At 53.2% G+C, this 23,276-nt stretch overlaps 1 protein-coding gene across 1 annotated transcript in view; it reads right to left on the bottom strand.

Moving 5' to 3' along the window:
* Positions 1-21,979, bottom strand: part of WNT3 (Wnt family member 3) — a 48,554-nt gene extending 26,575 nt beyond the window's left edge. The window contains 1 exon segment of the mRNA XM_089901364.1: positions 21,692-21,979. Coding sequence (XP_089757490.1) covers positions 21,692-21,771 — 80 coding nt within the window. The 5' untranslated portion in view covers positions 21,772-21,979.
* Between the last annotated feature and the right edge of the window lie 1,297 nt (positions 21,980-23,276).

Here is a 23,276-nt window from a genome sequence, read left to right as displayed (position 1 = left end):
GGACCACCTATGGACCTGAAAGAGGCCCGGGCCGTACACAGGGCTGGACCCCTGGAAAGGGGTCCCTCAGAGCTGGAAGGAATGCTGGGGGAAGCTGGAACAAAACAAAGGCCCCCAGGAGGCTCCATGGCCCAGATGGGGGAGTTCACTTGGGGTCCCAGAAGCTGAGGTGCTGGGCAACTCAGCCAACTGGGGGAAGGGGGGGTGCTTCCAAGCCTTCAGGGAATTCAGATTCTCCTTTGTTCACAGAACAAACACACTGCACCATGTGGAGAGGATAAAAATCTAAAAGCTGACACCTTACCAGACTCAAGCTTTTGCTAGCCCAATCAGTAGAGGGATTCCTGGGAATTCCCTCTTCTTTCCAGGCCAGGAAGACCTCAGCACCCCCTTCTCTCACTCCCTCTGCCAGATACACTGGCTGCTTCCATTCGGGGGTGCCTTTGCCTCATGACAGCTGGTGGGAGATCTTCCCCGCTCACCGCACCGCCAGCCCTCCGGCCGCCATTTGGGCCCCCGTGACCTGTGCTCAGGTGTTGAAGCAGCAGCCGCTCACCTGCCTGGAATGAAGTCCCCCAACCTTCTCTGCTCCAAGAGAAACAGCCTCTGGCATGTGCATCTTTTCTTTTCTTTTTTTTTTTTTTTTGCGGTACGTGGGCCTCTCACTGTTGTGGCCTCTCCCGCTGCGGAGCACAGGCTCCGGACGCGCAGGCCCAGCGGCCATGGCTCACGGGCCCAGCCGCTCCGCGGCATGTGGAATCCTCCCGTACCGGGGCACGAACCCGCGTCCCCTGCATCGGCAGGCAGACTCCCAACCACTGAGCCACCAGGGAAACCCTGGCATGTGCATCTTAAATCTCCTGGTTCGCATAACCAGCTTCAGCCCCTCTCCCAAGGCCCCCACTTCTCACTTCTGTTGTGCGGCCAGACCGGGGAAGGTGCTAGAATAAAGCCCTGGCCAGTACGGAAAGAGGAGGACGGTCAACCCCGTGACCGCTGGGGAAGAATGGAGTCCGCCTCCGGGGTCTGAGAAGCCCAGCTGCCACGTGCGGAAGGGAACTCCAGGTTGCTCATTTCAGAAGTCGGGGAGATGCGCCCCCTCCCCCGCAAATCCGGGTGCCCCTTTATAACCCTCAGGAATCTTTCCATCTTTCACCAGGATAACCAAACTGGGTAAACGCCACCACAGTCGTCCTGCCTGCGAACATTTCCCAGGCTCACCCGGGGCCCGCGGCGAGGTGCTGGGGGGCGGTGATACCAAGCAATTCCAGGACCTCTCTGCCTTTTCGGCAGCATTGCTGACTCACGGGTGACTTTCTGCTGTGTAGTCTCAAAGTCCTGCCTCAGTATCTTGGTCTTTCTGGGTCAGCCACGAAGGTGCTGGCAACAACCGCGGCCTTTCTCGTTCTCGCGCGAATGTGCTCTCTGTTATGCGCATGCGTACACGTAAAACCCAACCCTGCGATGGATTTCCGTCTTATTGGGAAGGCTAGAGGACAAGTCAGGTTCTCATTGGGGTTAATTATAGGTGAAAAGAGGTAGAGGAGACGCCCAATCCCTGAGTGGAGAGCAGCACCGCCTACTACGGGCCGATCTGGCTGACCTGAGTCCTGGTCCCTTTGCTACCACCAGTTCATGAGGTGGAGAATTGTAAACATCACCTACTTCAAAGAGACTGGAGGGAGGAGTCATCGAAAGGATGTAGGTAAAGCCCTTATCACGATCCCTGGCACAATGGATGGTAGTTGCTATTGTTATAAGTGCTAACACAGACCAATGCCATCTCTATGCCGGGTACTATTTCATGTGCTTTACCCGTATTAACTCATTTAATCCTCCCAACGACCCTGTGAGGAGGGTACTGTTATCATCACCCTCGGGGGGGAGGGAAATTGAACTGCAGAGATTACGTAGTTTGCTGGAGGTTACCCAGGTAGTCTGGAGCGCATCCAGCCTGACTCCAGAGCCTTCAGCCTTAACCACAGTGCTCTACCGGCTCTCTGGAAGAGGTCGGTGGAGAGCTTCATTACTCACTCAGCAGGTGGGGACCGAGCACCCGTTCATGGGAATACAGAGAGGTGAGTGTGACATGGTCCCTGCCCTGCAGAGGCTCCCAGATTCATAGGGAGACAGATGCCTAAAACGAAAACGATAGGAGACCTAATGCAAGAGATGCATTCTACCGGGGTGATGGGGTTAGGCTTTGTAGAAACACTGTGGGAAGGGTCTGACACTGGCCAGAGAGACCCATGTCCCCAGGGTACGGAGATCAGCTGGGCCTGGTTTCTGCCAGCCTCACAGGAAAGGGGATTCAGCTAAATTGACCAGTTGATTAGCTGATTGCTTCATTCATCCATTCATGCATTCATTCAACTCAAGACTCTCTGGGATGGGTGCTCTGGACTGAACTAGTTCACACAGAATGATTTTTAAAAGTCGGAGGAATCATAGCCCAATTGCTGAGATGAATAAGACCACAAGGACAAAGGGACAGGAGAATCTCCTAGATCACATTTTCCAAACAGGTAATAAGTTGTTACTTGAGAGAGTAAATATTTTTGGAAAACAGACTAAACAAATGAAAACAAGGATCATGCCTGCAGGCCTCTCTGTGTTGCTAATACAAGATGCTAATATGCTAATGAGCACCACAAACACCTAGAGCCTGAAAGTAGCAGGTGGCACCTCCCAAACTTATTTGTCGCCAAAAGCCCTCCTCAGCAGGATTATGTGGGACTGGTGTAAGAAACACAGTTTGCAACTTCCTGCTCTGACCCAAAAGGTGTGCAGAAGACCTGGGAGAGAGGGTGGAAGTTAGACTGGGAAGATTCCCAGGAAGGTGACAGCTCTGAACGGGATTCTGAAAAATTCCAGGAAGGTCATGGCCAGATGGAGGAGTGATGGAAAAGAATTTTTTGGTCAGGAAAGGGGTCCTAAGACCACTTTATCTTTATAATGGAGGCCCGAGGAAGTACCATTTTGCTCCAGGGCAGGAAGGGAGGATGAATAAGGACCAAACAGTGAGGACAGAGATGCCAGTAGGTGATGGCAGCCGCATCTGGTTTCTGATGTGCACTGAAGAGCTCATGGCTTTTCTTTCAGAAGGAGGGAGTCCCAGCACTTGGATGAAGGCTTGGGGGAAGAAGGTCACCTGCTGGTATTCCCTGAAAAGGCGCCTGAGGGAATGCCCTGGCAGTCCAGTAGTTAGGACTCCACGCTTGGAACTAAGATCCCGCAAGTTGCACAGCACAGCCAAAAGAAAACAATGGCATAGGGCTTCCCTGGTGGCGCAGTGGTTGAGAGTCCGCCTGCCGATGCAGGGGACGCAGGTTCGTGCCCCGGTCCGGGAAGATCCCACATGCCGTGGAGCGGCTGGGCTCGTGAGCCATGCCTGCTGAGCCTGCACGTCCAGAGCCTGTGCTCCGCAACGGGAGAGGCCACAGAGGCCACAGCAGTGAGAGGCCCGTGTACCGCAAAAAAAAAAAAAAGCATAAACTGGCACCTGAGAGATGCTATTGCTGTAACTCAGGCAGGGTGGCCCATTGGGACAGAAGGGCAGAGAGGCGGCCAGGAGGAAAATGTGCCCTGGCTCTGGTGGGGCTGATGGGATGGGGACTCCTGGGAAGAGTGGCCTTATCTCTGAATACTGGGCAGGGCATTCACAGCCAGTGAGGGTACGAAGGGGAAGATGGTGGGGGGAAGAGGTGAGCCAGGGAAGTGAAGGCTGGAGCTCCGTTAGCTACTTTTGCCCCTGCCACCAAATGGCCAGTGGCGCCCTCTGGCCCTTCGGGCCGACAACGTGAGGCGCTGGCGGTCGGGGAGGATGTCCACCAGACACACCAGACGTGGCCATATGTTCTTCCAAATGCACATTTCTTTTTTGGCTGCACCGTGCGGCTTGTGGGATCTTGGTTCCCTGATCAGAGATTGAACCCGGGCCCTGGCAGTGAAAGCATTAGAGTCCTAACCACTGGACCACCAGGGAATTCCCCCAAATGCACATTTTTATGTGTTGACATGAACCCCAGGGTCCCAGCCCTGCCTCTGCTTCTCCCAACTCTGGGACCTTAAAGCAGTCCCACCTCTGCCAATGAAGACCACAGACCACATTCTACAGCTGCCAGACTGACAAGAGTGAACTCACTCGAGTTCAAGTGTCGGTGAAAATGTAGAGCAAAGACGAGAGTGCAGATGGGCACAACTTCTTTGGAAGACAGTTTAGCATCAACTTGCAAAGTAGAACTTTCACACGTCCTGCAGCCCCAAAGTTCCACTCCTGGGTAGGTACCCCTCCCAGAGAGCTACTCTCCCTCATGTGCACCTCAAGACACTCGCCCACTGACAGGAGATGGAACAGACAAACATCTTCTGATAAAAACCCTAACGAACTTTTTGGCCAACCCAATATATACAAACACACACATATATATATATATATATATATATATAACTGAATCACTTTGCTACACACCTGAAACTAACACAACATTGTAAATCAACCATACTTCAATTAAAAATTTTTTAATAAAATAAAATAAACAAAAAATATATATTGTCTAGGCATTCCTAGCTGGGAGAACTATTATTTTAAAGTGATGGAATAGTGACTTCCCTGGTGGCGCAGTGGTTAAGAATCTGCCTGCCAATGCAGGGGACACGGGTTCCAGCCCTGGTCTGGGAAGATCCCACGTGCTGCAGAGCCACTAAGCCTGTGAGCCACAACTACGGAGCCTGTGCTCTGGAGCCCGCAAACCACAACTACTGAGCCCACGTGCCAAAACTACTGATGCCCGCACTCCACAACTACTGAACCCCGTGCACCTAGAGCCCATGCTCCGCAACAAGAGAAGCCACCACAGTGAGAAGCCCCTGCACCATAGCAAAGAGTAGCCCCTGCTCGCCGCAACTAGAGAAAGCCCACATGCAGCAACGAAGACCCAACGCAGCCAAAAATAAATAAGTAAATAAAAATTTAAAAAATAATAAAATGATGGAATAAATATACAAAATTCAGAATGTGATCATGCCTGGAGGGAGATACGGGGATAGGACGGGGAGAACCCCACAGATAGATGCAATGACCTTGATCATATTCTGGTTCTTCAGGGGTGTGGTAAGGCCCAGGTTGTTTTTATCTTGTTATTATATCCTGTATTTATGGTATGTTTACTCTCTCATGTGCATCAAGCGTCACATCATAAAAAAACATTTGGTATCAGTCTGCAATCAAAAATGTTTTTAAGAACAGAAAGCATTATGTGGCCTCTCTGTGCTTCGGTTTCCTCACCTTCCTTCCTATGGTCCAGCAGGCTCTTCTCCCCTAAAGGTTGGAAGTGTACAGTGACTGCCATCCCTGGGTCAGCCTGCATCCCACCCAGGCCGCCTGGTACCCCAGTCAAACTTTCTCACTGTGCTTAGCAGGGCTGAAATGGCCAGTGTCTAGCCATTAGCTAGGGCCATGTTAAACCTACACAGACCAGTCCTAGGAACCCCCCCAAAAAAACTCCAACAGCCACGAAGTGTAGAGCTTTCCCTGAGTATGGCCTTTCCTGTTTTGGAAGGAATTCAGATCTTCCTATTCCAAAGAAGCCTGGTCTGGGATAGAATATCTTATGACCCTTGATACATTGGAATGACTTCAGAACATCCTTAATTCATTTAATACTTCTTTATCTTTAACTCAGTTCCTGAGTACTATTTCATTTCTTCCTCACAACTGCCCTGAGATCGGAATCTGCTCCCACTTTACAGATGAACAAATTGAGGTTCACTTTTTTTTTTAACAACCCAAAGTTCCAGAGCTATTAAGTAGCACTTCTGAGATTCACATCAAGGCCGGTTTGACTCCTCTTCCTGGAACACCATGCTGCCTTCCAGCACAGAGGCTAGAAGCTCAGAGCTGGGAAATCACAGAGTGAGGGGAAAACTGTCCCAGAGAGTGGGAACCAGCTGGGCCTGGACTCAAGCTTGCCTGGGAAGGAGCCCGGAGCATTAGCCAACCAACCAATACTATTACCAGCTGTGCTCCTGCAATATTCAGGATGACGTGTGGGGCTCACTTGGGATATGAAGAAATACAAAGCAGAATCATGCCCTCAAGGGGCTGACCCTCTAGTTGGGAAGACAAGCCAGATGCACGTGAAGAGGTAACTAGTGACAGGGGCCGCAGGTCTTCCTAGGAGGGCCTCACAGAGGCAATGGGAATCTAGCTGGGGCTGCAGACTGAGCCTGCAACTGGCAGGTGTCTCTCAATGGTGTCCCTTCATCCTACCACCCATCATAGAGGATGCAATGTGTGCCCTGCGTTATCCTTGTGATGTGGGCGCAAAGGTGATGGAGACCCGGTCCTGCCTGCGGGGCGCTCACAGTCTAATCAATGAAACAGATACACCCGGAAGGGGCTGAGCTGGGGCCAGGTGTGAAAGAAGGAAGCCCAGAGAAGGTGGTGCCTGGACTGTGCTTTGAAGAACGAAGGGGAGTTCACAGAAGTCATTCCAAAGAAGGTGGGGCAAACGCAAAGGCCTGGAGATGGGAGGTAGTGTAAGAACAACCCAAATGATAAAGAAACATTGATGGCAAAGGGTGGACACCAGACACTATACTAAGTCTCTCATGTGTTACCTCATCCTTTACTCCTCGTTTTACAGAGAGAAAGCTGAGGCTCAGACAGGTTCAGGTCACCAAGATATTAAAGGCAGAACGATCTAGAGCCCAGGACTGCTGTCACCCAACGTCCAGGCTCTCGCCTGTGCAGGTGAAAGTAGGTCATAGGGTGAGGATGTGGTGGTGGGAGGTGAGTTAGGGTGGAGAGTCAGGAAGGGGCGAGATCATTCCGGGTTTCACAGGCCATGCTAAAGAGGGTGGAACACCACCTGAAACTAACACAACATTGTAAATCAACTATATTTCTTTTTTTTTTTTTTTTTTTTTTTGTGGTACGCGGGCCTCTCACTGTTGTGGCCTCTCCCGTTGCGGAGCACAGGCTCCGGACGCGCAGGCTCAGCGGCCATGGCTCACGGGCCCAGCCGCTCCGCGGCATGTGGGATCTTCCCGGACCGGAGCACGAACCCGTGTCCCCTGCATCGGCAGGCAGACTCTCAACCACTGCGCCACCAGGGAAGCCCTCAACTATATTTCAATAAAAATTTTTTAAAAAAGAAATAAAGAAAAAATTTTAATTAAAAAAGAAAAAAAAAAAAGAGGGTGGAACATCACAGTCAGACCTGCTGGTTGAATGCTCTTCTGTTGGGCCATTTAAAAATGACAAAACTGGGAGCTTCCCTGGTGGTGCAGTGGTTAAGAATCTGCCTGACAATGCAGGGGACACGGGTTCGAGCCCTGTTCTGCGAAGATCCCACATGCCGTGGAGCAACAAAGCCCATGTGCCACAACTACTGAGCCCAAGTGCCACAACTACTGAGCCCAAGTGCCACAACTACTGAAGCCCACACGCCTAGAGCCCGTGCTCTGCAACAGGGAAGCCACCACCACAGTGAGAAGCCCATGTATCTCAATGAAGAGTAGCCCCTGCTCGCCACAACTAGAGAAAAGCCTGTGCACAGCAACGAAGACCCAATGCAGCCAAAATAAATTTAAAAAAAAAAAAAAAAAGACAAAACTGGGACTTCCCTGGTGGTCCAGTGGTAAAGAATCCGCCTTCCAATGCAGGTGACGCAGGTTCAATCCCTGGCCAGGGAACTAAGATCCTACATGCCACAGGGCAGTTAAGCCTGCGCACACCACAACTACTGAGCCCGCATGCCTCAACTAGAGAGACCACGTGTCTCAAACTACAGAGCCCACACACTCTGGAGCCCGCGTGCCACAACTAGAGAGAAGCCCACTCCGCAGTGAAAGATCCCGCATGCCTCAGCGAAGACCCCACATGCCGCAACTAAGACCCGACACAGACAAAAAAAAAAAAAAAAGAAAGAAAATAAATAAAGTAAATAAGTAAATATTTTTTTAAAAATCAGAAAGAGAAAAAATGAATATAATCCAGCCTGGATTATATGTCTTTATTAAACAGATAAATAAAGAAAGAAGACAAAACTGACCAACTATGAAGGAAAATCCTTTGAGGCCAAGACTGTGTAAGACAAGGTCCCAGTTTATCAAAAGGGACTTGAAGCTGAGAGGTGACCACAGACTGCAAGGGAGGTAGAAGTGTTGTTGATGTAGAAGGAAGTCAGCCTACTAAGGTAGGAAGATGATGCAGAAATGGAGAAAGATGATAAGATGATGCAGAGATGGAGAAAGCAGGGCTTCTTCCAGCTTCTGTGGTAGTCAGACCCCGGGGAACCCCGTTTCCTGTCCAAGTCCCCAGGTCTGGCTGGAACACTTACAGGACCTGGGGTGAGAGTACTAAAGGAAGCCTCATCCACCAGGCGCCCAATATTTAAAAATTTCATGTCAGGTTAAAATACTGTTAAATAAAATATCTTTTCTATATATAAAATAGGTAAACAACAGGGACCTACTGTATAGCACAGGGAATTATACTCAATATCTTTTCATAACCTATAATGGAAAAGAATCTGAAAAGAATATATATATATATATATATGTATAACTGAATCACTTTGTGGTATACTTGAAACGAACACAACATTGTAAATTAATTATACTTCAATTAAAAAAAAATATATATATATATTCTATCCAACTCGATGAGCTGTACACTTATAATTCATGTACTTTTATTTAGGTATTCTTCAATAATAAGCTAAAAAAATTCTATCGTCTTATTCACCACCTGGAAGGCTAGGTTCTCCACGGCGTTCTGAGCTAGAAAGTGACATGGAGAGAACCAGCCCCCAGCTCACAGCCAGCAGCCCCCTCATCCCTGCTTCATCCACACTGGTCACCCCGACTGAACCGCCAGGCTCCGTTCACAGGCCCTGCAAACGGCCTCTCCTTTATCACTCTCATCCCTAGGGGCACACACACCAGCAGCATGGCCTGACCTGATAGGATGAACCCCAGGCAGAGGTCCGCCCAGCCCAGAAGCAGACTCACAGCCACTGAAGCTAGGCTCTTCAGGGTGCCTTGCAGATACTTCTGAGCACCCAGAGCATGGCTGGGGGTGAGGTGTTGTGGGTATGACCCCTTGGGCCCCAGATTCCTTGCCCTGCGGGGAGGGGTGCAGCCTTAGGACACCAGAGTGGAGCCCTCTAAATTGAAGGGCCTGGCAGGACCCCCTTGCCCTGTTCTAACAGCTGTGCTATGAGTCACAGCACTGGCAAAAGGACGTAGAGAAGCTGGAGAGAGATCAGAAGGAGAACAAGATGGTTAAAGGTGTGCAGGAGACTGGGTCATCTGGGAGGGATTGTTCTGGAAAAAGGAAGACTCAGTGAGCAATGCATCCTGGTCCTTGAGTCAAGCTGAAAATCTACTATGAAGCTCATGACCCCAGGAGACCAAATGAGAGAATCTGGGCTTGGACTAAGTCAGGAAAGACTGCAGTCAGACCTAAGGAGGAACTTCCTGACTGTTGAGATGTGGTGTCACAGGCTGTGAAGCCTGGCGAGCTCGGCTCCAGGCAGTTTGTGTCATGGTTGGAGCTCTGGGGTTTGCCAGCTGTGGAGCCTTGGGCAATGGAGTGGATTCCTCAGGACCTCAGTTTCCTCATCTGTAGAATGGGGATAGCAAGAGTATCTGCCTCCCGAGGGTGTTGGGAGGATGAGTTCAAGTGTGTGCTGTGTTCCCTCAGCACACACCATACACAATGAATTATCAGCTGAACGTTAAATCCTGCCTCCCCACTTGCTTCCCAGCTCCTTGCTTGGGCTCTGAGAGTCTCCATTTTCTCACAGATTAAATGGGGATGAAGATGCCAATCTCATGGGGCTCTTTTAGCTTCAAGGACAGTGCCAAGGTCATAGACTCCTTCCTTACTGATAGCTGAGGAAGGCTGCAGAGTCTCTCCTGCAGAAGCTTCAGTTAGGATGGAGGACCACCCGGCCTGTGGTTCGGCATTCTCCTTCCTGAAGTCTAGGGGCTGAGGAGGGTGGTCCCAGAGGTGCAGAAGCAGAGAGGAGGTGAGAGGCTAAGAGGACACCTTGCTGGCGGATGGGTGAGGCCAGCCTGGCCCCCCTTCGCCAGCCATTCTCTGTCCCTCCTTGAGGCTCCCCCCACTGATGGGGGCTTAGCACCTCCCAGGTCAAGCCAGTGCCCCGCTAGGGTTTTGCTAATGGGAAGGGCCTGGCTGGCAGCGAGGGATGTGTGCGATGTTTGCCCGGGCCTCCCTCTTCCTTCCCACCTGTGCCCACAGTGACAGCAGTTCTCAAGATGGCTGGGGGGCGGGAGGTGGGAGCAGCCCAGCTGGAGAGACAGGGTGGATGCTACCAGGGCATCCCGTCACCTGCAGAATGGCCTCAATAGCACTGGCTGCCTTCCAGGGCAAAGGAAGGCGGGAGGAACCAGGGGTGAAGGGAGACAGGGAAAGAGGAAAGCACAACCATTGGCCAGAAATAAGAGAGCTTCCCAAGAGGAAAATTATGTATCAGCTTCAAGTTTAGAATGAAGAAGATCATGGAGAAAAGAAAAGATGGTGACTTCCCCAAAGAAAAAGCTTCTGTAGACTTGGAGGACACTCTGACGATAAAGAAACAGAAAGAAACTGATCAGAATTCCTGCAACCCAAAACAATCCAGTGAGGGCCAGCTCTCTGATATAGCAATATTTTAAATTTATGTATGCCTTGCCTCTTTCCAGAAGGATTTGAAGTGCCTGAGGCAACAAATTCCAAAGGCAACAAATATTTATTGAGCAACTACTACGTACTTGCCAGTCACAGAGAAGACAGCGGTGTGGAGACAGTGCCTGCCCTCAAGGAATTTATAACACAAAACACATGGGATTGGGGGCTTCCCTGGTGGCGCAGTGGTTGAGAGTCTGCCTGCCGATGCAGGGGACACGGGTTTGTGCCCCGGTCTGGGAAGATCCCACATGCCGCGGAGCAGCTGGGCCCGTGAGCCATGGCCGCTGAGCCTGCACGTCCGGAGCCTGTGCTCCGCAACGGGAGAAGCCACAACAGTGAGAGGCCCGCGTACCGCAAAAACAAAAAACAAAAAACAAAAAAAAAACATGGGATTGAATAACAAAATGAAAATAGAAAATCAGGATTAAGGTGAAGAAGATGACAAATACACCAAGTCAAGGTCAATACAGGTGCAAGGACTGAGCTCACGTTTGACTTAGTTTTCTCACAGTCAGGACAGAAAGGGAAACATACTTTAACTGCAAGGAGGAATCATCCTAGCTCCTCAGAGAGAGATCAAGGTGAATATTGAAGTATAAAAGTCAAGTAAAAAATCATCTATATCAGAGATACTAACACAAGAATTGTTTTGGGCAAGAAAGAGGATTCTGTCCTATTGTTTTCTGGTATGTGTGATGGGGGCTGGATGCAAAGGAGCATAAGGGATTAAGTAGAATGAGAAATCTTACAGCTGGAAGTAATGTGAGGGGTGAGAGGTCATGACTCTACCTTCTTCCTATTTCACAGGTGAGAAAACGAAGGCCCGGGAAGTAGTGACTTGCCCAAGGCCACCCTCCCTCCACTCCCACCCAGGCAACAAAACAGTCACAGGGCCACTACTGCCAGTTTCGTAGATGTGGAAAGCTTGCCAGTGACTTGCACATGTCCCCAAATAAGAGACCTCCCAGAGGTTCAGAAATAGTATCAACAAACACAAAGCAGCAGCTTTCAAGTTGAAGGTCAAATGTAATCTTGACTCAAAGCCATCCTTTGAGGACCAACATAGAATATGAATAAGTAAATTCCTGCCGCATGTAAGAAGTCCACTTTTTTTTTTTTTTTGGCCATGCCGGATTGCAGGATCTTAATTCCCCAACCAGGGCTCGAATCCGGGTCCCCTGCAGTGGAAGCGTGGAATCCTAACCACTGGACTGCCAGGGAATTCCCAAGAAATCCACTTTTGAGTCTGAATGGTGGTAGAAGGAAAAAGCTTTGGGCCCAACAGAGCCTGGGTTCAGAGCACAGGCTTTGTGACCTGAGTCCTCATCTGTAAAATGGGCAGGGTTTCGTTCTAAATCATGATGGGTGTATAGGGACCGGCACATACACACCATTAACAAACATACTGACCCACGCCTGGATAGGGAAACAAGTCCCACCGAATGGGATTTTTAAGCTAAAGACTCAGACACCTAAGCATCGTGTGAGCTGTGAGGGAGAAATATGACACGGATAGGAAACATTTGCAAATGGAGCTGGGATGGAAAAAATAATCCCAGGGGAACTGAGCCCATGGAGACAAGGTGCACCTCAGCTTCTGGGACGGCAGCCTACTCAGATCAGGGTCCCATCCTCTTGGGTACCCTCTGAACCTAGGGGCTGTTAGCCACGTGGGGCCTGAGCTGAGCAATGGGAATCAGTTTCAGCTGCCTTCCAAAGTCAGTAGAAGCACTGTGCTCCGAGCCCTGAACCCCGGGTCACACCCAGGGACGAGGTTTTAATTCATTCTGCTCCTCCAGTCCGCTCACGGCACTGTCGTGATTCACCGTGTAAAGCTGGCTCTCTTCAGAACCTCTTTTGCCCGCTTGCCTTTACACGCAGCACAGAGCTGTGTTTTTGTTTACTGACCCCCACCATAGGCTCGGCACTGGGGGAGGAGAGCACGAGGTGGCTAAAAGGTATCTGTAGTCTGGTAGAGGAGCAGAAGACGCCACAGCCCGTGGGAGAAGGTGGTGGGAATACATGGCATGGCTGGGGGGAGGTGGGGAGGGAAGGGAGTGATGACATATTCCCTGCTTGCAGGGCAATGGTTCGGGAATCTAGGAGGGCTTCCCAAAGGAAGAGGATTTTGGTCTGGGTCTGGAAAGCAAAATGGAATTTCAGCAGTTGCGTGTGGGGAGGGGAGAGAGGAGGTGGCGAAGTATTTCCATGAACAGGCACAGAGGGATGTTGGGAGGCTCGTGGGGGATTATGAAAGGTACAGCTGATATGGGTGGAGGCCAAGCCTAGGGAGCCTCGGTGCCAGACAAGAAGTGGGGAACCATGGGAGGTTTTAGAGCAGGGGAGAGACAGCCTCAGAAAGCCAGGTTAGGGAGATACGTGGTGAGCCGGACAGGATGTAGGAGGCTGGCTCACTCCCGCTGCCGCAGCCCCTATTTGCATTCCCAATGGGCCCTGCGAGGAGAGATTGGTTTTCCTCGGTTTTCCTCGCTGGCCCAGCTGGCTCTGGCAGATAAGTGGGACTCTGTGCCCAGGGGCAGGGCGTTTGGTCCTGTTGCTCCCATCCCCCTCACCACCGAGAGAGAGAGAGAGAGAGAGAGAGAGAGAGAGAGAGAGAGAGAGAGAGAGAGAGAGAGAGAGAGAGAGAGAGAGAGGGACACACACACACACACACACACACACACACACACACACACACACACGGTCCTTCCTGTTTTTCCAGCCTAGCTTGAGTGAATGGTTTCCCAGTTTGCTGGTGCCCATCCAGGTGATTGGATTTCCTGATGGCCACAGACCTCAGAAGAGCCCCTTCCAGCTCCTGGCCCTCTCCCCTTACTCCTCCTAACCTCTACTCCCATCTCCCACCACTGTGTCCCTGCTTAGAAATCCTACACCTGGCTAAGCCCAGGTCAGGCCTGTGATCTCTGCACTAGTTTGGGTGAACCTGGGCATGCCCTGTGGCCACTTGACCTCCGACCTCTGCTCTCTCCCCTCGGTGTTCCCCACTGAACCTCAAGACCCCCTCAGGAAGGAGCTGAGAACTCCCCTGTCCGGCTCCCATTCCTTCCTCCTCTGCTGGAAATACCAAATCTCAAGCTCAAAGACTCAGAGAGTCCTGCCAGGTCCATCCTTAGCACCCTTTGACTAGGGGCTGGCTCTTACTCCTCTTTTCTGGTAGGACCAGCAATGACAGAGAGCTTCTCTGGAAAGAACTTCATATTTCTCCAGGGCTTTCATAAAGAGTATTCCTCTGAAGCTCTTAACAGCCTTATCATGGCCCGTTTTGCAGATGAGAAAACTGAGGCCTGGGGAGGTTAGAGACTCATCCATGATCTCACAGCTGTTTGAGTATAAAGTTTTGGGCTCAGTCCTCCCCACACTGCCCTGAGGTCAGCTCTCAAGTGACTGCCCCCACCCACGTACCAGACACAGATAATCCGAATAGCTGGAAGTCCAAGGCCAGCAGCTTGTTCAACTCCCCTATTTACTGAGTCAAGAACAGTGAAGGGACTTGCCTAATGTCACACTGCAGCCAGTGGCAGAGCCGGGTCTCAGGTCTCCTAACTCCCTGCCCAGAAACCTCCCACCGCCCCACACTGCCCCCTCTTGTCTCCCAACATACTTCCCCTAGATGTATGGGTGTGCCTGACATTTCTGGAATTCACTCCACACACATAATGAGGCCATTTTGAGAAGGCTCGCCTCAGGGGGAACCAGAGAGCTGTCTAGTGTCCCCATCCTGACCCCTGCCAACTCCTCCCGGCTGTGCATGCTAAACAGACTCCATCGTCCTGGGCTTCCCTACCCCCTGCCCCCGACACACCTTGCTGGCCTCAAGAACTAGAGGCGGAGTTTGGGGGTTTCAAAGCTGTGATGGAGGCTGCATGGGAACTAAGGAACAGTGGAGAGATGTCAGGCTGGTTGCCGCACGGGTCAGTGTTCATAGAGGGAACCCAGACATCACCACAGCCAGTAACCGACAGAACGGGGACTGCTTGTTAGCAGCACAGAAGTGATTTTAGCTTTAGCAGTTGAATTGTGGCAACTCCCTGAGACATTAGTTTAATGTGAGGATAAGAAAGTTTCTCTCCCTCCGATGCAAGGCTGACCCTGCCTGGAGAACCTTCTGGATCTAAGGCGGCCACTGTGCCACGTACCACAGGTTGCCTAACGCCGAAGAACTGGGTTTCAATCTCTGAGCACAGAGCCAGATCCCCAGCCCCCAGCCCACTGAGAACCAAGCAACAGAAATGGAGCCAACTTGAAGGAAGAACCCTGAAGCAGCTGTAGGATAGGCCACTGGGGGGAAAGTATGGGGTTGCACCCTCAGGAAGATTCTAGAAACCCTCTGCCCAGGTGGGTTAGCTATTCACCTGCCCAGGAGCAGGGAGGAGACCAAGTGATCTCCAGCCCCCTCTGCATCCCAGACTCCCCTGCAGGAGTCCCAGGAGCTGGGACTCCGGCCTCTTCCCTTTTTCTCCACCCGCTTGACCCCCAGAAGCTCTTCCTGCCCCCCGGCCTAGTCCCTCATTGAGAACAGGGAATTCCCTCTCTAGCAGCATGAGACCAAGGGACCCTGCTTGGAGTTGGGGCAGCTACAGGGACAAGATCTGGAGGGGGAGGGGGTAGAAGATGCTCCCCTGCTGCTGCCCCACTCATACCTCCACCCGCCAAAGAATGTAATTAAGCAGCAGGCCTCTGCCAGGAGCCAAGCTTTCTGCCTTCCGTCTGTAAATCACCTTCTGAATCATCTCTCAGCTCCTGGAGGAGTAACTTCTGCTCGGGCTGCTCCAGGCGGCCCCAGTGCCACTCCCCCCCTCCCAACCCCCCTGCCGTGAACCTGCCTCCCCTACCCCTCCCTGGCCTAGCCCAAGGTGGCTCAGCTGGAAATGGCAGTGGCTGCAAGAGTCCAGCAAACTGTAGGATGGGAGGAGGGTTAGGGGAGACTACAGTGCCCTCTCTACCCACCCCTTTCCTGGGCAGGCAAACAGCTGAGCTTAGGTTAGCCCAGCCTAACTTCCTCAGGTTAAGCATAAAGCCACAGGCTCATGGTCACCAGTACCAAGTATAACAGGGCAAGCTGGCTCTGAGGATAAGGAGAAAACAGAGCCATGTGGGGCCAACCTGGGAGGGCTTCTTGGAAGAGGCAAGTTTAGATCCAGGACTTAAAGGAGTCAAAATAGCTTGCGCACAGGGGGTGAAAATAATATGTATATAGTACTTCCGGTATGCCAGGCATTATTTAGGGAGCTTTACGTGTACTCACTCATTTAATCTTCACAACAACCCTGTGAGGTAGAAACAGTCACTGTTCTCATTTTACAGATGGGGAAACTGAGGCTCGGAGAGGTGAACTTGCCCTAGGTTACCCAGCGTGTGAACGTGAATGTAGGCAGCCTGGCTCCAGAGGAACGTGAGTGTTTGGGGAAAATGAGGTTTGGGGGTGCAAGCAGGCAGGCTTGGCAGTAGTGGGGCAGCCAGCTTTGGGATGTAGGTCAGATGGGGCTGCAGAACGAAAGGGCTGGGCTGCTTAAGGCAGGCTCTGACTGTCTGAATGGCGAGGGAGGGTTGGGGGAGATAGGCTCCCGGGGGTAGTGGCACTGGGGCCACCTGGAGCTCCCTGCTTCACAGCCGTGAATCAGCTCCCTGTCATAGCCCTGTAGACTCCAAGAGGCAGAAGGCATCCCTCAGGCTGCTCAAGAAAAATGAAGCCCAGAGGGAGGACAGGGCTTAAAGCACAGAAGAGGAAAGGGACTCTTCCTGGGTCACACAGCCAGTCACTGGTAAACTCCACACCCAGACACAGGTCCCTGCATTCAAGCTCTACCCACTTCCTGGCACCCAGGTAACATGAATGTGTAGATGTAGCATCAGGATGGCACTAACCTTTGAGGAAGGGGTTAGGCTAACCTCCTCCCCCAACTAGGGATAGGGAGTAGAGAATGTCCTTTCCCTCCTTGGTGGCTTTAGAAGGATTCTGTGGCTCATGGCAGGGTGGGCAGAAAAGGCTAGAAGACCAGGTCCTCCTCAACCCCTGGGCTGACCACATTCTGAAGCCAGAAAGGTCTTGGTTTTTCCCACGCTCCCTGGAAGGGTCCGATAGCTACATCCTCTGAGAAGAGTCACCTCTCCTGCCCCAACCCCAAGCTCCTTGTCTCCTGCCCAGACCCAGGAGAGAGCTATTCAAAGTCTAGAGGAAAACCCCAAGCTCATAGCTCCCTTCGCCCACTTGGTGTCCATAACACCTTCTCCATCCTACATCTGCCTGAGTACCATTCAGGTTTGTTAGCATTAAGTTCTGTAGTGGGAAGGATGGGAGATACCTGCTTGGCTGAGCCTATTCTTTGGGGATTTCTACCTAAGGCCCTCTCTGTCTGCCTCAGTTTCTCCACCTGCACCAGTGATTGAGCAAGCACCCAGATGCCACAGGGTGTGGGTGCTGGCAGGGCCTGGCCGGGTTTGCCACTGGGAAAGCTGCAGGAAGGGAGGGGAGCGTGCCCACTAAAGGACTTGGCACTGCAGTCCAGCTCCTGCCTCTTTTGACCTCCCCCCAAAAGTTCTTTCCACCAAGCAGCTGTCCCAGGCCCTCCCAGACCAGAGGCCCTCAGGATACCTGGGGTGAGGGAGATGCTCAAGACCCAGATACTACCCATCCCTCACCTCATGGCCACAGAGCTGTTGATAAAATGCTCTGAGATTCTGGGAGAATTTTCCCCGACTGCTACCCCTTCCCACCCCCCATACCTTCCCCCCCACATATTAAAGCAGGTTCTTCCAAGAACATAACTCAGCTCCAGGCTCCTGGTATTAGAGTAACATTTGACCTGCGTTTTGTCGTTGTTGCTTTGTTTGTTTGGTTTGTTTTTGTTTTTGTTTTTTAGGGAAAATGTGGTCCCATCAGAAGACAAACAGATCAGTAACCAATTTTGCTCCCTTTGGACAGCAAGCCCCGCCCACAATGGGGGGTGGGGCGGGCAGGAGGGCTGTTAACTCACTTCCAAGAGACCTGGATTAATTTCCCCACCACATCCCCCCAGGCTAAGGCCTGCCCTGGAAGGGAGAGACCACCCGGTTAAAGCCTGGCCATCCGATCTGGTATCTGCCCATCTGTCTGTCTGTCTGTCTGTCTGTGGGATCAACAGCCTCCAGCCAGCTCAGCTCCTCGCCAGCCCCAGCCCCAGCCAGCTGTAATTCCTGCCTGTTACAAGTGTTAACACCTGGCCTGGGGCCTTCCTCCCCCGCAGTCTCCAGGTGCCTCCCTGGGCCCAGCCCACTGACCCCCACGGGGTTTGACTGAACATGTTCACAAGCCTCTGAAAGGCGGGTGGAGGTGGGAGTGGGTGGGGGAGGCAGCGGGACATCGGACAGATGGGGAAACTGAGGCAGGGCTTAGGGCAAGTGCTCGAGTGGGGAAATGGCTCCCAGGATGGTGGAGAGAGAACTCAGCTGTTATTGCCCGGCTCACTGCCCTTGACTTCTGCGGAGCACTTTCACCCAAGCTGTGAAGCAGGGGCAGGCTGGTGATTCCTGAGTAAGGAAACAGAGACCCAGAGGGATGTGTCCCACAGAGGTGGGCTCCCGACCCCCAGCACAGGCCCCTTGCATCAGGGCCTCTGCCTCCGGAATGCAGCAGGCACTAGGCTAGGCCCTAATAAGATCGTTCATTTTTCCCCCAGGAAGGAGAAGAAAGACAACTTCCTCTACCAGGCGCTAACTGGGACTGACAAGAAGAATTATAGAAATCAGTGCTGCTGCCACTGCTTCCTGTCCCAGCTCCGCCACTACCTGGCTGCGAGGCCCTGGAACGTGTCTCTTCCTTCCATGAGCCTCTGTCTGAGGCCCCTTGTAGCTCAGGCTTCTGGTCTACCTTCTCTCAGGGCTGGGGCCTGAGCAGCACAGGACGCTTGGGATGGGGGTGCCTTCCTTGAGGGGTGATAGGGGCAGAAATCCCAGCTGAATTATTTCCCCCTAAAGTCTCTCCTAGGGAATGTGTGAGCTGGGAGGGCCAAAGAGGGCAGGCCGTGATGGGCTAAAGAACTGGTATCTGGCTGCCCTGGGGGCAGAGCAGGGATAGGAATCTGAGGCCCCTCTACTCTACTGTCACTGTCCCAGCCCTGGCCCCCTGCCCCGGCCCTGAGAACATGACACCCACCACCCTAGCTCCAAGCCCAAAGACAAACGGTGTAAGAGGGGAGGGCTGGTGACCATAGTCCTCAGACAGACAGGATGAGCTTGTGCCACAGAAGGCTCTGCGCCGTCCCCCTTCCCCATGCTGCCCAGCCCCGGATCCCAGGTCACTGTGGCCCTTGCAGCTTCCTCATTAGACCCTTGTCTGTGTCTGCTGGACTGTCCCTCCAGGACCATGGACGCCCACCAAGCACCCAAGTTTGGGATGTCATTCACGCTTACAGGTCATATGTCTGCAAACCTATCCATAGCCATGGGCCCAGCCATGGTCACTAGCACTTGAGGACAGGGTCACAGGCAAACTCAGACATAGCCCTCACCACACTCATACTCACAATCGGCTCATGGCCATAAGCACTGATATCCATGCACAAAGACATCTGTGGAGCTTTCCCCTTACACAATCATGAAGACACGTGCACGCATGCAGACGCGCACACGCACCGCTCACATGCCTGGTCATGAACATAGTCATGTGGCGTCATAAGCAGACACAGGTGCTGACCTTTATGTGGGCATAGACACTTCTAGACTTTCTCTGTCTCATACACATACACACGCGCTCACAGAGAATCAACCACTTGCCGACACTTGTGTGCAGATACACAGTACACCCTGTCACGGGCCATGGAACCCTCAGGCACATCTCACACAAGTTCACGTCCACAGTCATCCAGTTGCAGGTACAGACACTCCTTCACACAGAGGCACACTAGTGTACAGATGACACTCCTTAGGGTCATAGGCCTACACACACACACACACACACACACACACACACACACACACACACACTGCTCAGACAAAGCAGCATCCCTGTCCCCGCCAACCCCAAACAAGCCATGTGTCCAGCGTTATGTTAGGGCCAATGTCCTGGCTTTCCAGGTTTTTCCAACACCTTCCTATTGGGTGGTCCCTACCGGGATGCTCCCCAATACACCATTACACAGCAGACCCCCCAGCCACCAGCATTGACCCCGGAAGTGCTCTTGTCCAGTTCATAGGATAGGGGAAGCTGGTCTTCCCCCCTTGGTTCCTGCAGCCTATGGGGCTCCAAGCCCTCTCTTCCCACCCTCCCCGCCCACCCCCAAGGTCCCTGTGAAAGAAGAGAACAGCATGGCCTTGGGCAGGGGATGGGAAGAGGGTCGGGAAGGGCCAGTGGGGCAGGATTGGTTTCTGCAGCAGCCTTCCTCGCAACTGGCAAAGTCCCCAACCTGGCATCCCTGGCTGCCCTGGCCACCCTGGGGACTTCTTTATGTACAGGAGGCCTCAGGCCAGCCCATCGCCACGGGGAAGGAAGGGCTGGGCAGAAGAAAGACCTCCCCTCGGATGTCTGTCCTGGGAGCAACTCTCAGTACCCTCTAAATGGAGACCCTTGGCCATACACTGCTCTTATTCCCATCCTGACCCCCCCAAACACCCAGACACAAATGCTGCCACCCCCAAACAGCTGCAGGCAGACTCGGGGTGTGGCCCCAAATCTCCTTGCTCTGCTCCCCCTATCCCAAGCTGGGCAAAGGGTGGTTAAGGGAAAGGCGGACACGCAGGTGGCACTCCTCTCTGACTTTCATTCCAGGGCCACAGTCCCTCTGCTAACTCACAGATCCCAAATTCTTCCTCCTCACCTTCCACCCCCCACCCCCCACCCCCTGGCCGAGCCTCTCCTACATCCAGGAGGGGAAGATTCTTTAATTAAAGTTTTCCGGAATGCAGGGGGCTGGAGACTGAGGAGAGGCGGGGTGTAATTTAGAGAACTGGTTTCAGTGTGTCTTTCCCCTCTGGCCTCTGGGACCTGCTGGGTGTCGATGAGGCCGCTTGGAAAACAAGGGGACTCCCTGGAACTGGGGCTCCCAAAGGGCTGTTTACTCCACGGCCAGTTCCCCCATACACGCACAACCCCCCACCCGGCCCCCGCCAAAACACCGCGCCTGGTTTCCCAGCCTTATTTACTAAAAATGTCTTTTGTATCCACATTTCTCGGGGACCGGGATCCTCCTCTCCCTCTCTCCCTTTCTCCTCGGTCCTCGGGTTTTTCCAAAAGGAACGAATTTGACATGGAGAATTGGGTTTTTGGTCAAAGAACAAACCCACCCCCTCCCAAACAACTACATTTTCAAGAAGCCCCGCTTTTGCCAGGATGGACAAGCAAGAAATGAATTAAATCTGAATTCAATGGCATCTCGGATCAGCAAATACCATATTCACTTCTGAGGCTCCAGATTAATCTAGAGCAGAGTGGGGAGAATCTGATGAAATCCACCCCCCACCCCCCTGCCCTGGGGGATCCCTGAAGCGACTGGGGTCTAAAATCTGAAGGCACAGGGGGGTTATTGTGGGGAAATCTCCTGATGGAGGCGCCGGAGGAGGTGAGGGTGGCAATGAAGGAACAGGATGATTTTGCCCATGAAGACCCCAAAATGGAGAAGAGGAGTGGCTGGGCCCCAGGGACATCGATGGATTGCCAGAAAGACAACTGCAAGCAAATGGAGGGTCTTCGGGGCCCCCAGACTGGGACGGGTGGAGGGTTAGGATCTAAGAATAAGAGACATTCTGAGACGGGGAAAGTCCTCCAGCCTCTGCAGCGAATAGCAGGGAAAATGGTGATTATCAGAGAAACCAGGAGTTGGATTCTGAAGGCGACACCAGCAGAAAATCCAGGGAGGTGGGCGAGTCGGGGTGCTGGAGGGAGGTAAGAAGAAAGGAGCCCCAGCCCTGCCGCAGCCCACCCCCAGCTAGCGCCCCCCACCTCCCTGGGGCTCCGCGGAGAAATCTGGCCGCGGGCAGATAAGAGGCGAGTCTTACCACCAAATTGGGTAGCCGGCGAGGACCCTGGTGCCACAGAGCAGGAGGCCGAGGAGCAGCCCGAGCAGGTGGGGCTCCATTAGAAGCGGCGCCGAGGAGGAAGTTTGCCCGCGACCATGAAGAGGGGGAGCGACGCCCCCAATAGTTGGAACAAAGTCCACTTGAGATTGGAAATGACTTTCGGGCTTGTCAGAAGCGCACCTCCACCCGCAGCTGCCCCCCTCCCGAGCCCAGCGCGGAGCAGCCGGGTTTGAGGATGTCAGCGAGCAGCCAATCAGCGCCCGCGGCCTAAGGTAAGAGATGAGTCTGTAGTTCAGCCTGTCAATCACGCGCCCCTCCCGCCCGGCCCACGAGTCGGGCTCCGGGAAGGGCATCGCCCAGCAAACTTGGGCAAAGCCCGCACCCCGGACACAGTGGGAACTTGGGGGGACACGGCACGTTGGACCCTCTGCTGGCGCGGGACCGCCGCGGCCCCCCGCCAGCCAGGTTTAGGGAGCCGGGGCTGTGACTGGGGCGTTCACGTGGTGCCAGGTTGGCGTGGGTATTGATGGGTGGCTCCTTTTCCCTCGGGAGACCGTGACCTCTTGGGACTTGGGCCTATGAGGAATCGAGAGTAGAAAGCACAGGGATGTTTCCAGAAGCTTCGCTCGGGCAGGACAGGATCCGAGGGTCTCGGAGGGGGTTGGAAAATGCAACCCCTCCCAGCCTCCCGAGCCCGCGAGCGGGCCGGCCACGCGACCCAGCCGCGGGAGGTCGCTTCCCGGGCATCCGAGAGGCGCGCAGAAGGGTCCGCGGAGGCTCGAAGGTCTGGCTGCGGGCGGCGCCGGGGGACAGAGCCGAGTGTCATTTGAGTCTTTTGTCAGGGATCAGATCGGTATCGGGACCTCCTGCTGCCTTTGCATTTCCTGCAACTGACACCAGCGGCCAGTTGCATTTCCTGCGCGGGGAGCCGGGTCACTTTCTCCTCCTAGAGGGGTTCAGGCCCGGCCTCAGGCTCAGGTCAGAAGGAGGACCCGCGATCCCATTTGGATCTTGTGGATGAACAGTTTGGGGCACGTGAAACGCAGTAGCCCCAATAGGGAGCAGCTGGGGTCCTCGGAGGACCTCCTTGCCATCGAGACCCCCTTCCCTGCCCAACTCTCCTGCCTGAGGCCCTGGGCTCCAACCTGGGGTTTGGTGATAACGTCCCCCTTTCCTGTGTGGACACCAAATGTATCCCAATACCCCACCCCTCGCCATAGGAAAAAAGTCCTTCCAAGGCCTCCGTGGGTTCTTTCTCTCTTCTCCCTCTCCAGAGTCAAGGAATTAGGTCTGCCTTAAGTGGTGCTGAGACTGAAGCCAGATTTGGGGGCCCTTGACCTCTGTCACCTGGGCACCTGCCCCGCAACCCTGCTCCCAGGCCACTCAAGGCCCCCAGAGGCACCCCAGGCGAGGGATGGGTGCTGGAGCATCATCCCTGGGCCTGGGGCAAAGAAAGCAAGGGCAGTAAGAGGGATTGAGGGCAGTGACTCCCAGAACTGTGGCAGAAGGGGCAGCAAATGAGCTGACCCCCAGTGGTGCAAGGCTGGGAGTGGCAGGCCCTCTG

This window comes from Delphinapterus leucas, chromosome 19 (genome assembly GCF_059928025.1).
Source record: "Delphinapterus leucas isolate spDelLeu-1000000601 "Yukka" chromosome 19, BTC_Dleu_Yukka2, whole genome shotgun sequence".
NCBI classification, from domain to species: Eukaryota; Metazoa; Chordata; class Mammalia; order Artiodactyla; family Monodontidae; genus Delphinapterus; species Delphinapterus leucas.
This window is presented reverse-complemented; position numbering and strand designations above follow the sequence as displayed.